The sequence below is a fragment of the Ostrea edulis genome, chromosome 3, assembly GCF_947568905.1.
Source record: "Ostrea edulis chromosome 3, xbOstEdul1.1, whole genome shotgun sequence".
Classification (NCBI taxonomy): domain Eukaryota; kingdom Metazoa; phylum Mollusca; class Bivalvia; order Ostreida; family Ostreidae; genus Ostrea; species Ostrea edulis.
Genome location: NC_079166.1, coordinates 40,787,516 through 40,805,180, shown reverse-complemented (window position 1 = coordinate 40,805,180; position 17,665 = coordinate 40,787,516). Strand labels below are relative to the sequence as shown.

At 34.5% G+C, this 17,665-nt stretch overlaps 1 protein-coding gene across 1 annotated transcript; it reads left to right on the top strand.

Moving 5' to 3' along the window:
• The first annotated feature begins 423 nt into the window (after positions 1 to 423).
• Positions 424 to 13,581, top strand: LOC130053449 (pancreatic triacylglycerol lipase-like). Its single transcript, XM_056160726.1, has 8 exons — positions 424 to 503; positions 2,675 to 2,695; positions 5,609 to 5,653; positions 5,979 to 6,238; positions 9,836 to 10,055; positions 10,785 to 10,886; positions 13,054 to 13,167; positions 13,252 to 13,581. Exons 1-8 carry the CDS (start codon positions 458 to 460, stop codon positions 13,488 to 13,490), a joined length of 1,047 nt encoding a protein of 348 aa, XP_056016701.1. The 5' UTR covers positions 424 to 457; the 3' UTR covers positions 13,491 to 13,581.
• The last annotated feature ends 4,084 nt before the right edge of the window (positions 13,582 to 17,665 follow it).

Below are 17,665 nucleotides of genomic sequence, written 5' to 3'. Positions count from 1 at the left end.
TTTTTTAAAATGTTCTTTGTCGCGTACATTTGAAGAAGACTATCAATGGATATATTTTCTGTTTTGTAGGTATCATTTATTTACAATATACTTTAAAATACTTTACAAACTCCACTGAAGTACGATCATTTCTGTGAGGAAAATAACAAAAAGGGCAGTGTTGGCACGTGCAAGCTATCTTTCTCATGTTCCAAAAACAAGGATGCATGTACGCATTTTATCTCAAAACGTCATCACTACATAGTTGACAAATTCAGTATTGATAAGAAATAATATTGAACTATGGTACCTTAACAGTTGTTATCAAGTAAATAATGTACTATCACTTTTCATTTGCTTTGTCACTTTAATATTTACTGATGAACATATGGCAATTAAGAAATCAATGGTTTAAAAATATAAAAACTACGTATCATCATGAAGTGGACACTGGGATACTGATTCTGAAGATTGCAACATGGGACAACATTCGACTCATCATTATTACTGTCACCGCGGAGCTGGTAAGATATTCTATGTTATTATACCTCAGTATGAGAATTCTATGCAACGCGTAATCTGATTGCTCTAGACGGTCACGTGCCAGGGTTGACAAAACTTCATATCTTCCTCTCAAACATCATATCTCCCTATCATATTTACCCCTTGGGTAACCTCGTGCAATTTCCATAAATGTCAAGGTAGACGAAGTGTATTGTGACGTCACAATAAGTCATTCTACTTTCATAGTTCGTAAGGCAGAAAATATACGGGTCTCTGATACACAGTTGAATCGCATGATTTCGGTTGATACAATAACAAGCAATTAAATTAACATTTAAGGAGAATGAAAATGCAAAAACTTATTATCATATCACTGTATTTCGTTGTTTGTATATATATATATATATATATATATATATATATATATATATATATATATATATATATAATGTTACCTTTTGACAATCACGTAGATTTTATTTTTGTATACATAGAGAACACACGAATTTGATTTTTTCTTCTTCAACGTTTTACTCAATGAAAATTACGGTTAAGCATGTAAGATTTGAGATCAACAAAATGCAGATTTGTGTATGGCAGATTTATTTGTCGAAATGCCCATCTGGTGCATCAAAATTGGTACCGTATCAGTTTTACATTATGACCCCTGGGTCGAGGCCTCTGCTGATGGACTGTTCGTCCCCGAGGGTCTCTACAGCCCAGTAGCTAAGTACTTCGTTACTAGCTTGAAAATACGGATGTATGTTTAATTGCTGTTATAAAATTTAGAAATTCATTTCAAAATTAAAGATTATCTCCCTCACGCATAGCTCTTATCCTTAGACGAATTTGACTCCACTTTTTTGGCACACTGTTTTTCCCTGTAATACATGTAGCTCTAAAACTTCATTGTTATTTCGGATTTCAAACATCTCGGTTGAGCATCACTGAAGAGACATTATTTGTCGAAATGCGTATCTGGTGCATCAAAATTGGTACCGTATCAGTTTTACATATATAATAAAGCACAGAAAATTTCACTTTATTTGGATACCCACTTTCGCCCCTGCCCTTACGACCCGCGGAACCAAATCTCCTAACAGCACTTAACCAGCGCGCTAGAATGCTCGACCATTTAAGGCAAGTCTAATAAAACTTGCTTTCGATGACGATGGAATTCTCGCCATGCTGTCTCAGGCTGCTCGGTCATTGAGAATGGATATGGGATACAGTTTTTTAACGTACATTTAAGAGGATCATACATGATACACATTGCATTCGAAATATTAATATATAAAGCACATAAATAGCAATGAACTCATAAATAACTGCCCTAAGTGAAGAAATATTTAATATAAAGCACAGAAAATTTTACTTCATATGGATACCCACTTCCGCCCCTGCCCGGGGTTGAACTCACGACCTGCGGAACCAAATCTCCTAACAGCACGTAACCAGCGTGCTAGACCGCTCGACCATTTAGGCAAGTCTAATAAAACTTGCTTTCGATGACGATGGAATTTCATGGGTAGGAGCGGAAGTGGGTATCCAGTGATGACATACAAATACGTTAGCTCAACATGTCATGTCCGGTGGATCAATCGGCATTATGTCAGTTTCCGTTTCACACGTTGAGACAGTTAAAAGCGATATTTCCAGTAAATACATTTACAACGAAAGCTGGGAAAGAGAAATTTTAGACGAACACAACACAAACTTGACGAACGTACATTATGTGGCACTTGAGGACGGCAATGGTGTAGACGAAATCGATAATTTACCGACAGAAAAGTGCGCGGATCATTCCCAGATTAAAAAACCATTTAATAAGAATTTAAACTTTTTTAAAAGAACACGACAATAAGACACTGACATTTATATTTTAACATTTTGAATACTTTTGTAATATGATAAAACGTTAGCAATCATTACACACGTACGCATAATAGACAGCGAATACAAGGGAAGCAACTCTCGTATTTTCCAATATTCTGCACTCCGGACTCTGTGTAAAACGGCTAATTTCTTTGGAACCACACACAGCCGGTATAGACATCTTATGCAAAGCACTGAGTAATACATAAAGTACTGAGTAATAAATTAAACTTGTCTGATTTTAGGTTTATTTGTTTCTTTATATAATCAAACATCAAATTATTTCAACTGTTTTATGCAAAAACTTTTTTTTCAGTGTGTAGTGGAGTTGGCAAACGTGAGTATGAATTTACAAGTATTGTTTCGAGTAAAATTAAAGTGATGAAATACAATTAGGCACTTGCATACTTTGCAGATAGGCTCATCATAATGACTTACGGTTATCAAATTTATGTAGAGGTTGTGGAATGCAGACAGGCTCATAATGACTTAGTCACGGCTATCACATTCATGCAAAGGTTGTGGAATGCAGATAGGCTCGTCATAATGACTTAACCACGGCTATCAAATTCATGCAGAGGTTGTGGAATGCAGATACGCTCGTCATAATGACTTAGTCACGGCTATCAGATTCATGTAGAGGTTGTGGAATGATTTCCCTTAAAAATAAACAAAAATACCGAATACCTACATTTCACAGGGCCACATTCTCTTCAAGAATCAGTCAAACGCTCTGTTTTGTTGCTATTTTATAAAGAAATATGTTCACACTCTGCGCACATAGAAAAACAGAGACACAAAAGCGAAAACAAAAAACTAACACAATAATGATCATGCCTAGCATACTGCACTATTTCATATTGATGACAACTCAAAACGTGCGTTGAAAATCTAGCAAATCTTAAGTCATTGAAATGCCACTGTAATTATTTTGCTTTGCTATTCTTGATAACTTATTATATATTTTAGTATAAGCCGCAAATTCTGCAGTATCATATTGATTATGTTTAAAAGGGGAACACTTTTGAAGGTTGTAGATGTAAGTAACTACACTTTATATGTGAAACAAGTTGATGATTTCTTACGTAAATTCAAGTCCCATGTTAGAATGCATTCCCTGTATCGTGAGGGGAGATAATGAGCAATTTGTTAATATAGGATGGGGTAATTCAAAAACATTTCTTCTGAAGAACCTCTAGGCCAAAAAAGACAAAACTGATCAGAAAGCTTCCTTTGACGATTTCAAGTTCTAAATTCCTCACATTATTATCCCCGCGAATGTAGGGTGGTGTCACGAATGGTGACCAAAGATTTATATGTTTTTTTTTTTTTTTTTAAAAGTGAAGATAACGAACAGTGATCAGCTCCTACATGCAATACAAAAAATGAGTTGGGCAAACACGGACTCCTGGATGTACAAGAGGTGGGATCAGGTGCTTAGGAGGAGTAAGCTTTCCCTGTCGACCGGTCACACCCGCTGTGAGTCCTATATTTTGATCAGGCAAACGGAGTTATCCGTAGTCAAAATCAGCATGCCAAGAACTGCCTAATAATCTGTATGAAACACGTCAGACAGCATTTGACCCAATGATAGGTTGTATTGGCAGGCTATATCGTTATAACGACCATAAAATTTGCGTATTGCTGACTTTAAACGAGACTGTTGAATCCCCGGTTCCATCAACTTCTTTGTCAGTAGTTTACCTCGATTTAAAACCTTATCATACGCAGAGCAAGCTCTTGTGTATCGAATTAGTTGAGAGATATAAACACAATATGCAGGTGATAATTGCTGCATATATATGGGAAGTTGACAATGGAGAAGCTCAAATCATCCCGTCTGTCATAATGTTGAGTTGCTAGGTTGCCGTTACTGTCTACTTTCGATAAAATATCTAAGTATGAAGCAGAAGTGGACGACTCTTTTAAAAACGTTTTTTAAAAGTACAATAGAATAGAGCCTTGATTAGTCATTCGAAGATGCAAGCATCCTCATGTCGTCATTAGAAGAGAAAATTGCATAATTTTATTTTGTGATACTATATCCTATTGTACATGCTATGCCTTCCGGAGAGATTGTTTAATGGGACATTTTGCACTAGAATAAAGATTTAGATATATGTAGCTGCATCAATCTACAACTACAAATGTAACCAGAATTTATGAAAACTAATTTCAAATTTAGAAGTTCAAATATATTTCTGTGTTATTCCAATGATACATCCAAATCGTTTAAATAAATGCAAGCCAAGTCGACCATTACAGTCAGAATCAAAGTCGCGACTTGTGGAGCCAAAGATCAGGCCTGGAGGTTATAAATATTTTACCATGCTCATATTCAAACTCAGCCATGTTTGTTTTGAGTGCAACTCTGAGCAAGCTTCGAAACATACTCGGACAAACTTGAACATGTACTCCATTTAAGCATGAGAATGATTTCATAAAAGTGTTATTATCTTCACTTTTGAGTACAAGTATGATTTAGAGCACATATTTCGAATTTGAGTATGAAAACGTGCTAAAAAAAGTTGTATAACCTCCAACCAAACCAACAGAATTGCAGGCAACGCCAACTCAGTTGAGCTGCAGAACATCTCTGGAATGACCTTCAAGATTACATCAAGAGGTCAACATCTTTTGAAATTTTCCAATTCGTCTTTAAACTTGTTTTCATCGATTAGCTTTTCAGATTGTAATATGTATAAACTATGACTGCTTTTAATTATCAAACAATCCCCCAAAATTTAGCTATTAGTCTTAATTATAGTGTTTTATTTTGATGATTTTACAGATATAAGATCTTCTGTCAAACAGTTATTTGTGTTTTATCGTTGCATTTCTCTTTTTACCCCTGTAAAGCGCCTTAGAATATTTGTTTTATATTAGGCGCTATAAAAATTATATTATTATTATTACTATTATTATTATCAGCATTTAGTTTGCAAATTTAACCTGTCATTATGTCAAATGTTCATTGACATATTTCATATCAACTGTTAGGCCGTTCTTTACATAATGATTTTGACTACGAATTATTCCATTTAACTGATAAAGATATAGGGCTCACAGCAGGTGTGACCGGTCAACAGGGTATGCTTAGTCCTCCAACGCATCTGATCACACATCTGCTCCATGTTTGCCCAATTATAATCAATTTCGACTTCTTTGTATGATTTGAATCCGTGTTCGCTATCTTGCTAAATACAAACAAATTCCAATGATTTACTAAAATAAATTTGTGCCGTTTCAGGTGGTGACGAGACCAATATGTCATCCATTTTGACCAATAATGAAGGTAACCTGCTAAACAAATTTGTTACATGAAATCCATCTCTTCAACAGCTGCTAAATGACAAGAGAGATCTCAGCTGAAGTATTCTTATATTTTTACCTGTTTCCTTTCGACCTTTCAGTAGTATTTCTACTAACCCTTTTGTATAGAATGTGAATATAGTTACATATCTTTCATTCTGTTAATTGATGTCATATTTGATTATAGTTTCCTTAAACAAAATTCAATAATGATTATTAACGTCTTGATTTCCGAAATTCTACTTGCATGTATTAATGTTGGCATGTCATATACATTGTAAAATGTTATTTTTTTTTTTGCAAATCAGCAATGGTCAGAGCGACCAGTTTATGCTTTGCAATTTTGGCCGTCAAGATGTGTATGAGCAAACGCTTCAATAAACGACCAGAGAGCCCCGAGGAAATGAAGCTGAAAAATGTTTGGTTTGAAGGGGTGGATAAGATATCAGAGAACACTGCCCTTCCGAAGAGTTTTGATCGAACCAAGGAGACTGACGTCATTATCCATGGCTACTTGGTGGATACGTCACTTCCAGCTATACGAGACCTTGCAGACACCCTTAGACAGGTAATAGTATTTCATTTTTTTTTATTTATCTGTATTCTTTCTTATTTTGAAACACTGGTTGGATATCATACCTAGAACAGAAAGATGCTCACCTGCCGAGTTTTAACTTGTTGAGAACGTCTAAATATCAATTAACTACTTGTATTTATACCAAATCAAATTGTATTGTATTCATATGAAACCAAAAATGTTTATTTCTAAAGAGACATCATGCTTGCATCATATGATATATTTCATACAGGTATTGCATATCCATTTCTTAGGAGTATTTTTGTTAGATTTCTTTAATAAGGACAAACAAAATTGATATTACGGTTTTAAGGCCCCCACGTATTCGTTTTGAGGTTGCCGCATTGCCGATTTTATCGAATTTTCAATAAAATAAAAAGTTGGTAATAGACTGTTGTATCTGGGGGGAAAATCCGCATTCGTTCTAAATTTTCCCGTTTTGCATTTGAAATTCACTTGCAAATCAAATAAAATAAAATAATCTTTATTTTAAGTCAGACATCGTTACAACAAAAGAGCTATTTACCGACTAGACTTGCATGTTTATGACTTCCGATTCACAGCCCAGTGTATCAATTTAATTCATATTTACTAATAAAGAGTAAAGGTAGAAAACTTCCTACCCCAATTCATAAACAGGGATATGTAATATTACCTCCAAGTAAATGAAAATTGTAAAACCGCCTGCACTTTCACTTTGCACAGTCACTTTAACCAGTGTAACTAATACATAGATTGACTTCATTATTACAAGAAAGGTGGAGATAACGAACAGTGGTCAATCTCATAACTCCTATAAGCAATACAAAATAAAGTTGGGCAAACACGGATCCCGAGATATACCAGAAGTGGGATAAAGTTCCTAGGAGGAGTAAGCATCCTCTGTTGACCGGTCACACCCTCCGTGAGTCCTATATCTTGATCAGGTACATTGTAAGCGGAGGTATCCGTAGTCAAAATCAGTGTGCCAAGAACGGTATAACAATCGGCACGAAGCACGTCAGACAGCATTTGACCCAATGATAGGTTGTATTGGTAAACTAGTTCGTTATAATGACCATATAATTTTCGAAATGCTGACTTTAAACGAGACTGTTGGAACCCCTGCACTATCAAATTGTTTGTCAGTAGCCTGCTTCGATTTAAAAACTTACCATAAGCAGAGCAAACTCTTGCGTAACGAATCAGTTGAGAGATATAAACACCATATGGAGGTGATAACGGAATATTACTACATAAATAGGGAAAGTTGACGATGGAGAATTGAAATAATCCCGTTTGTCATACAGTTGAGTTGTCAGTTTGCCGTTGATATCTACTTTCAATAAAATATGAAAGTATGAAGGAGAACTGGATGACTCTGTGGTGTCCTTTATTTGAAGTTCACTGGAATATATTGAATCGACATATGAATGAACATTAATCGCCAAATACCTACGTTAATGTGGTTTAAATAAAAATATACATAATAAGAACTGTGTACCTTGATAAAGTCTTGTTATCAGCATAATGTATGTACTATATTGAATTCTTATTGATGAAAATTTATATTTGAGCCTCTAAATTGTTTTGGGTCCTTCATCATTTTTGGGCACCTGTCAAAATGGCTGTGATAGTGAGTGTGCAGAAGGTTTTACAATTTCAGTAACTTGAAGTTATTGTGGAACTCAATTTACGAATTGGGGTAAGACATTCCACTTAAAAATTATATTTAATATTCCACATTCTAATTGCTTCTTGCAATGCACAAACATTCTGTTTAGAGGTACAATATAATGAAGATTGTGCGAATATATTAGAATACAGAATGGAATTTTCAATCACGTGATTGATTGGTTGGATTTTTTCTCACGGCGACCTTAGATACCCTATATTTAGAGCTATACACCTTAACTCTTTAGTCATAGTAAATCCGAATCGAAGGAATATAACACGGCCTATGTTCCGAATGAATCATTTATAGTCAGTTATGTATTTGTTACATACATGTTCTGCAGTCTCCAGTTCAGATGACCTTGCCTAAAATTTTGTTGTTGGTGGCCCAGATAAGGAAAGTCTACTGTGTTCATGATTCAATTACATAACTTTTACATTTAAAGTTTCTTTTCCAACAAGTTCGAGATTAAACAAATGCCTCAATCATCTATTTTGTTGCTTATGAAAATGTGAAAAGGCCTTCCCTTATCTGTTTTTGCGAAAATTGGCCTCTCTGAACCAGAGAATTGATTTTATGTGTTCTAATGAATTTTCAATCAAATTCCTTAATGGTTAGCGATGATAAATTCAAACACCTGCACATAACTGACTAACAACTTTGCCCACATTTTGTTATTCTAACCCGGGACTTTATCTTCTGTCACTGTATTAAGCACCGAATTTGAATAGTTTTTTAATATGATTTAAATGCTGCATTCATAGAATAAATTGGTGTGAAATCATTAAACTAGGTGTAATGTTTTAGTGTGACACCATTTATAAAGTTACGCTGTAGCACAAATTACCGTCTTACATACAGGAACAGTCCTCTGCTAAACAGTTCCAACAAATTCATATAAGACAACCAACGTACCGTCCAATTTAAAACATGAAACATCGAACATTGTATCCGATTTGCATGTAGAACATAAATTCATATGCAATGATTTTGTGTTCAGAAAAGCGTCTTCTGGTAATTCTATTTTGGAAATGCGTAGGAGATTTGCCACATTTTTTTTTTTAAAAAGTTCCCTTTGACATCTCGATCAAAATGCAGAGAGAAATTACCCTACCAATTGACCGACTTCACAATTTCTAAAATAAGAGTCACAGAAGTACAGTATTGTTAAAATGAACCATATCTTATGTCCCGTAATGGATCTATCCGTCTGTTTCTCTGTCCGCAAAAACTATATCCGTGGTCATCATTTTTGAATGGATCTTGATAGTGCTCTCATATTTTGAAAAGACCTTTTGTTTAGTAGCAAATTATTGTTAACCTCTTGCCCTTGGCGTTTGACCTACTTTTGAAAAATTTACCTTAGCCATAACATTTGAATGGTAAGTGATAGGGTTTTCATATATTTCATATGGGTACGATAATTATTTTTGCTGTCATATGTGGACATCAGTGTTTCACAAATACATTTTGTTCCCATTTCAGTTGAGAAGATAAGTGACGAATACATTTTCAGATTTATGATACTCACAAACTCAGCCATGTATATGCTTGTTTTAATATATGCAAACTAAATGTCCTTTTAGTATCAAAATTCTACCGTTGAATTTTCGTTGACTCTAATGCAATAACTCACAAAATATGAAGTTTGGGGATTAAAAGGTCAAGCAAATAATCAGTAATGTTTTTAACGCTTTCATATTTTTTTTTATTCAATTGTAAGTTTGCAAGCAAACACTTTTCAGTTTTTCGATATACCAATCCCGAAAAATTTCGGGGGGTTGAATTTTGGAGATACTAAGCTGCGTTTGTTATATGATTTTAAAATGAACCTTTTTTATTTCAATTTTAATCCCGGCCAGTCTTTAACATATGTTAGCATCATTAGCCATAAAGAAAAAAAAACCCAGATGATAAAGATCGATTATTTTCAGAGGAAACACAATGTTTTGCTGATTGACTGGGCCTTGGGAGCGGGAGTGAACTACGCTCAATCCGCCTCTAACGTTCAAACTGTCGGGGCTTACGTCTATAGATTCCTGGAAAAGAACAATATTCCGTTGGACAAGGTTCATATCATCGGTCAAGGCTTGGGAGCACACGCTGCTGCAGAGGCAGGGAAACATTCCAAGGGAAAGATCGGTCGTATTACAGGTAGGTATTAAAGTCTGGTCCTAGCATCTAAGACATGTGCATCTTTTCTCCTTTGAATTAACTATACATCCTTTCATTTATGATCAAAGTGATTTCTTATCTATATAGTTTTCAACCTTGTTAGCTTTAGAAGAGGATTCGAAGAGCAAATCAAAGTACTCATAGTTGCAAAAAAATTCCGTCAACCTCCGAAAAATAGATCAAACATGTCTTTGCAATGACAGAATATAATGCATCACTTTAATCCGAAATTTCAAGCCTTTGTTTTCACTGTTTCTTAAGCTTTAACAATTCACTATACCCCATACCTTTTCTCAGTAGTGGTAAGGATCATTTGGTTTGTTGAAAGTGTTACCTTCACAAACACAAAACCAAGTATTACCTTCACAAATACAAAAGGAAGTGTTACATGTACCTTCACAAACAGAAACCAACGTGTTTCCTTCACAAACACAAAACAACGTGCTACCTTCACAAATACAAAGCAAAGTGTTACCTCCACAAACACAAAACAACGTGTTACCTTCACAAACACAAAACAAACTATTTGCCCAGTGTAAATTGTGAATGTTACGTTTCATAGGTAAGCTCAGATTATTTCAGTAAATTACTAACTACATCATGAATATAATGCATATTGTCCAAATTTGTAACAAATTAACCAAATTTTATTGTTAACATACTTTTATGAAATTGAATCAATATTAAATGTTCGTTTTTTAATTTCAGGTTTAGACCCAGCCAGTCCGTTATTTGAAACTTCAAAGTTTGCAATCAACAAAGAAAGCGCCCAATTTGTAGACATCATTCACACGGATGCGCGACCGTTTGGTGAGAACATAATGCTCGTTCATTTCCTAGTTGACTTGCGTGAATATGGCAGAAATATTAAACGTTTTAAAAATATTTGCTGATCTATAGAAAACTTTTGGATACGATAATTCTGTGGTTTTATAAATTGAATAGCAATGACTTATCAAATATAAAACTCACAGAAAATTAGACCATATACTAGTGTTTCCGAATATCCTTAAAAGTGGTCGTTAATTTATCATCAAATATTGTATAGATAATGTACTTCGTTTTCTGATATAGTATATTAAATGATTAATGCTACTTGGTTATGTGCACTGAATTTAAACTTTGTTATATGATTACATACTTTCTTTGGACTAAACGTTTTCTAAACAATTTTGTTTCTTAGTAATATATTTGCCTATGATTGGTTTAAATTGACATTATTTCTACTTTACAAAAAATCCTGTTTTCTTCTGGGAAAAAGTCCCTCTGACGCTCTTTTGGTGTATGTTGTATATGTCTCATCTCAGCACATGCGCATTAGATAATTATATACACGTTTATCAGATACATCAGTAGAGTATCTAATTTGAAATCAATGTCAATTAGTAAATGATCAGTGACATCATGAAATGCAATTAATTTCATATCAATGTCAATTAAGAAATAAACATAACATGCATACATGATCATTGGAGACTCCAAGAAAAATACAAACATTTGTAATTCTATCAAAGAACAAATTCATCGAAAATAAGTTCTTACATTGAATACCTTACAAATTCCCTTTAATTAGTGTCATGTAGATCTATTTGACTGCGAATAACTCCGTTTACCTGATCAGGATATAGTGCTCACGGCGGGTGTAACCGGTTAAAAGGGGATGCTTACTCCTCCTAGGCACCTGATCCCAATTCTGGTGTGTCCAGGGGTCCGTGTTTGCCCAACTATCTATTTTGTATTGCTTATAGGAGTTATGAGATTGATCACTGTTCGTTATCTTCACCTTGCATATCGTTATACCAGAAGTATGAATAAAAACAAATAAAATATAACACTAGATTACAAAGATAACAAAGTTACTAAGGTTGTGTAAAATGATTTTATTTACGGAAATAGACCCACCAGGTATTCTAAAGCAGGATTTTCCAACAGATATCATAATGACATGTTCTTAAATTACGCAGTGATTTAAAAGGCAAAACATCGGAAGCCCATTAAAATTTGATAATTGCTATATTTTATGAGATAATTTTTCATTGAGGCATAATGCTAAAAGGAAAGCTTGTAGCTTTCATTCATAAGGTCCAGTTTTTTTTTTCAAATGTTACTGACTTTTTTTCAAAAACGGATATTGGTATCCATCATGGAAACTAAAGAAAATTCCCGATTACTACTGTATTAAAGACCCCTGAAATGCAACATCCTGGGTTTTATTTGTTTTGTTTTTTTGTTTTTTTGCATAAGGTTCACGTCTGTCAGAAACAACAGCAGTAAAATAACGGCCATGTTTTGGACCTTCTAGAGTAGTCACATCTTATTACAAACTGAACACAGTCAAAGCATGTCTTTATCTTTAATCATTTGTAAAGAAATCAGGAATCAGAGCTCTAGAGACATGCCAATTGGCAGGTATATCATGCAATCATATTCATTGAAGAAAATTCAAACATTATGTTATAGAATTAAAATTACATTATTTCTCGAAATGCGCATCTGGTGCATCAAATTTGGTACCGTATAAGTTTTACATTATGAACCCTGGGTCGAGGCCTTTGCTGGTGGACTGTTAGTCCCTGAGGGTCTCTGCAGCCCAGTAGCTAAATACTTCGTTACTAACTTGAAAATACGGATGTATATTTAATTGCTGTGATAAAATTTAGAAATTCATTTAAAAATTAAGGATTATCTCCCTCATGCATAGCTCTTATCCTTGGACGAATTTGGCTCCAGTTTATGGCACTCTAGTTTTCCTTTTAGATCCTAGAAGTTTATTGTTATTTCGATTTTCCAAAATTTCGGCTTGAGCATCACTGAAGACATTATTTGTCGAAATGCACATCTGGTACATCAAAATTGGTACCGTATAAGTGTTACATCACATTAATATTAGTAAATATGGTCCTATCCTGAGTATGAAGTATAAATACATGTAGATGTCTACTTGATATGATAAGATGTAAACTTCCATTTCATTTAGGTTATGGAATGAAGAAAAGATGCGGCCATCTTGATATCTACGTCAATGGTGGAAGAAGACAACCAGGATGTACCTATAACCCGAAAAACCCTGTTAAGATTCATACTCTAAAAAGTAAGAAAGTTCTATATTTCTAAACATCTGATAACAATTGAACGGTCTTTATCTTATTTCATGATAATGTTTCATTCATTCTAGAGGCAACATTCCACAAAGCCTGTGGACATTTGAAAGCTGTAGGATATTACGTGGAGTCGGTCTCGGACAAGTGTAAACTCCGAGCCTGTGAATGCACATATATGAAATTTCTTGCGTCTAAATGTAATCCTAACAAGTGTGTCTTCTGGGGTTATGATGCTAAGAAAGGATCTGAAGGAATGTACTACGGCGTTACCGCCACCGCCTACCCGTACTGTCGAACAAACGGTTCCGAGTAGATCCATCAGTATCAAGATCTATAGACCAGACCCATGAAATATTTCCTTAAATCGATGTTTTTTGTTTCTTTAATAAACTATATGCATCAGGCGTTTTCTTTAATGTTTTATTTACTAAGAACGCCATTTTTGCTGCTTCTGTGAACCTGGCAAATTGGTAGTTTTCTCTTTGTGGAATGTACAAAACTATCCCGTAGAAAAGGTTCAGAAAATCTCATACTCCTATAGAGATTACCAAAGAGTAGGACCGGCATGGACTCCTGGACACACTAGAAGTGGATTCAGGTGCCTAGGAGGAGTAAATATGCCCTGTTGACCCGCGTAAACCCTCTCTGTTGATCAGGTGAACGGAGTAATCCGTAGTCAAAATATGTGTGTAAAGAGTCCGTTCATTTGAAACACTTCACACAGCATTCGATCATATGACAGCTTGTATTTGCAATTACCATCATAATAACGAACATAACATTTGCGAAACACTTACTTTAAATAAAACAGTTGAACCCTACCTAACATAAAATTACGTATAAGTATCCATCATCAACTTATCATTTTCATCCCATGGGTTTATGCAGCAATATTGCATTATCACCAGCATATTGTGGTTCGATACACGAGAAATATGCAGCTCAGTTAAGGCTTCCCGACACGACGTATAGGTTCTTGTAATCGTATCGTGGGGAAAATAGCAATTGGTGTCAGACAGAATTTTGCTCTATGAAAGGTATTTGTTACTAAAATCGTTAAACGACCATAACATTTGCAACATAATAACTTTAAAAGATACTGTTGAAACCATTGTAAAGGCAACTTATTTGTCAATAGCACGCCTCGATATAAAAACTGATCATATGCAGAACAAACTCTTCCGTATCGAATCAGTTCGTATAATAGGAAATTGGTGCATAATATGAGAAGTTTATGATGGAGATACTATCGCAATTTGTTTGTAAAATTGAAGGATTTAAATAACTTTTAATCGACTACGGATTGTTTCGTTTACCTGCTAAAGATATATGGCTCACTGCGGGTGTGACCGGTCGATAGGGTATGCTTACCCCTCCTAGAAACTTGATCCCACCTCTAATATGTGCAGGGATCCGTGTTTGTACTCCTCTTAATGCTGTATTCTTTATGGGAATCATGAGCTTGGTAACTATTCGTTATCTTCACATTTTCAATAAAGGTAAATATTCATTGTTATATAATAGATGAAATCTGGTAATTGATAACAAGTCTATTTTTTATATTTGGAAGAATCATTCGCTCTTCATAATAAACAATAAGAATGAATATGTGTACATATGAATAATTTTATTTCATATTGTAATAACGTATATTTTACCCCGATTTGTAATTTTGAAATTACAATTTTTTTTTAAAGAATATCTTTTTAAAAAAGGATCTTCCTATATACTTCAAGGGGAAATAAATCAAGTGATGATCAAAATTCTGTAAACTCCTGGGGTGGATTAGGCTTATTTCATAAACCCTACAAAATGATAGTTTTATTATAAGAATTGCCCACTTTTTTATTATATATAAAATATGATCGTTATGCATTTCGCAAATCCAGATATCCGTGCGTGTCCTACACTTAATTTTGTATTCTTTACAGGAGTTATGAGATTGATCACTATATGTTATCTTCACATTTTTATACATTGATTACCTTAAAGGAAATGTTGAAAATCGTTTAACGTCTACTTATTTTTCAGTAGCCTGCTTCGGTTTAGAAAATTATTGTACACAGACCAAATGAATTGAGAAGCATAAACACCATATGCAGGTGCATCTTCGCAAGCCAAATGTTCGATTCGCTTACTCTCAATTCGAGGAGACTAAGCGAATCAGACACTTGGCTTGCGAAGATGTATACAGGTGATAAAGGATAATTGCTACATGAATATGAGAAGTTGACGATGATAAGCTAAAGACATCACATTTGTCATGAAGCTGAATTTCAAGTTCGCCATCGACGTCTATATTCAATGAAACATCCTACTCTGAAATAGATGTGGAATACTTTGTGCAGATGTGTTTTCAGTTCATTGAGCATATATTAAATCGACATATGAATGAAAGGGGTGCAGTGTTGTTGATAAACAAAACATCGGCCATGTATCTAAATGTTGGATTGCATGTGACTGCAAACAAATTTCATCTCCTGTAAAGGGATTTGAATAATTCTGTTTAATAAGAAGATGAAAACAAGTCAGCCAATAATGGCGCACAATATGTACCCATGGCAGGGGCCAATTTTCGTAGGTTGTCTATATTTTGCAGTTTCGTGGTATGTAATTTCATGTATATAGTCCCTGCATAATGACATCATATAATTTGAGTATTTCGTTGCGAAATCCACAAAAATTGGTCCTCTATGAAATTTAATGATTCCACAACATTTCAATTTTTTTCAATATTTCTAGCTCACTAAACACAGATACATGTAGATAAATGGTATAAAACGTTAATTGATCTATACCGTCTGACTGAATATGACATACTTTTCCAGTCACAAATACCGTCAAAATTCCTAGTACGGCGTTCGCAACCGGCAACCATTTTCAAACATCTGAAAAGGAGCGAAATGGTTCACACAAAATGGCCGTCGATTGTGAAGTGCAGCTGAGGAAAGGGATGATTTTTTCCATTTCAAGTATTCGACACATCCATATTTAAACTCCGGTTAGTTTCCCAATTTCAAAATGTTATTAGATGGTGATAGAATGTAATTGTCTACTTCATTGCAAATGTTGCCGTATACAAAACGATCAAGTCTTCAGAGGGTCCACGTTCATTTCTACTCAAGTTAATCGTTCAAACATTTAAATTGATTACCTAATATCGCAAGAAGTACTTGATCATTTCATGAAATTTGTCGAACATCTAGATTAATTATATGAACGTCGAGAGATATTCAATACAATGTAATGCTATTGATTACTTTTTTGTAATGGCTGAAATTTAGTATCCTATAAGGGTTGCAAGTTTTTCTCTTTTATATCAAGGGTACCCAAACGTTTAGATATTTCTAATTAAAACTCAGATGACCTATAAAGGACAGCAAAGAGTTTGCATCCCCTCGTGACTAGTCACACCCGCCGTTATTAGCATATTCTGATTAGGTATACAGAGTAATCTATATAAATACCATATGCAAGTGATAATGGAATATTGCTACACAAATATGGGAAGTTGACGGTGGAGAAGATGAAATCATCGTGTTATGTATTCACATAGGGATTTGAGTTATCTCTCTTAGACCATGTTAGTAATCAAGGCGATCCGTCTCTGTTTGAACGTTATTGGTTCCGTAATTTATAATTCGTAGTTCCTGCGCACGAGATTTGCTTGCTCCAAGCACATATGTAACAAATTATGGATTGATGCCTCCCTGCACTATGTGTAAGTTGCATTTTTTCTCAACAAACATTTTTTCATGATATTGTAAGGTATGAAGTATTTTAGCAATATATATATATATTGGTGCAAGTGGTTTACTATGCTCAAGGCGAAATATTTGTTCCATGTCGGTAAAGTTAACTTTCATATACATTGTTTACCAGATTTTGATGCCTTGTATAAAAGTAACTCGGGGATTATATGTAGAATATTTTGATTATTTATTTTAATTATATCTTTGTCGATGTAACGTTCATGTTATTGTCTAAATTGGAGTGTCTTTGTATCACAAATCGAACATATTGTGAACAATTTTTCATTTTGTGTATTTCAGTTATTTACCACAATGCACAGTACGACTTGTACAGTAATAAACTTCATTGAGAGAAAAAACATGCTGACTATATTGTGGTTAACATCTGCAAAAAGGCAGAACAGTAAATAAACATAACCAGGATCATTGAAGATATGACACTATCTTCATGATGGCAACAGAGAAACCTGAAACCAGGGATCCTGAAATTCAAGGACCACGGATGGTGCGGCATACAGAGAAGGCCAAAATATTGTTTGACGAACAATTTGTTAATCTTCGGGATAAATTTGTGACATCATGCAGGGATATAGAGGACATAATCGATTCGTTTGATAGTGAGTGTTTTGATAGAACATATCTTCGTAAGATGGAAGACAATATGAACAGTGCATTTAAGCGATTCATACTTATGTCACAGAATTTCATGAATTTCCTAGGAAATGCTAAAACAGAA

Bases quoted from the DNA above. Each gene is read 5' to 3' on its own strand.
- LOC130053449 (XM_056160726.1), top strand. From the start codon at position 458: ATGGGACAACATTCGACTCATCATTATTACTGTCACCGCGGAGCTG. The intron at 6,239-9,835 runs GTAATAGTATTT...GATTATTTTCAG, and splicing joins TTGCAGACACCCTTAGACAG to AGGAAACACAATGTTTTGCT. The intron at 13,168-13,251 runs GTAAGAAAGTTC...CATTCATTCTAG, and splicing joins TAAGATTCATACTCTAAAAA to AGGCAACATTCCACAAAGCC.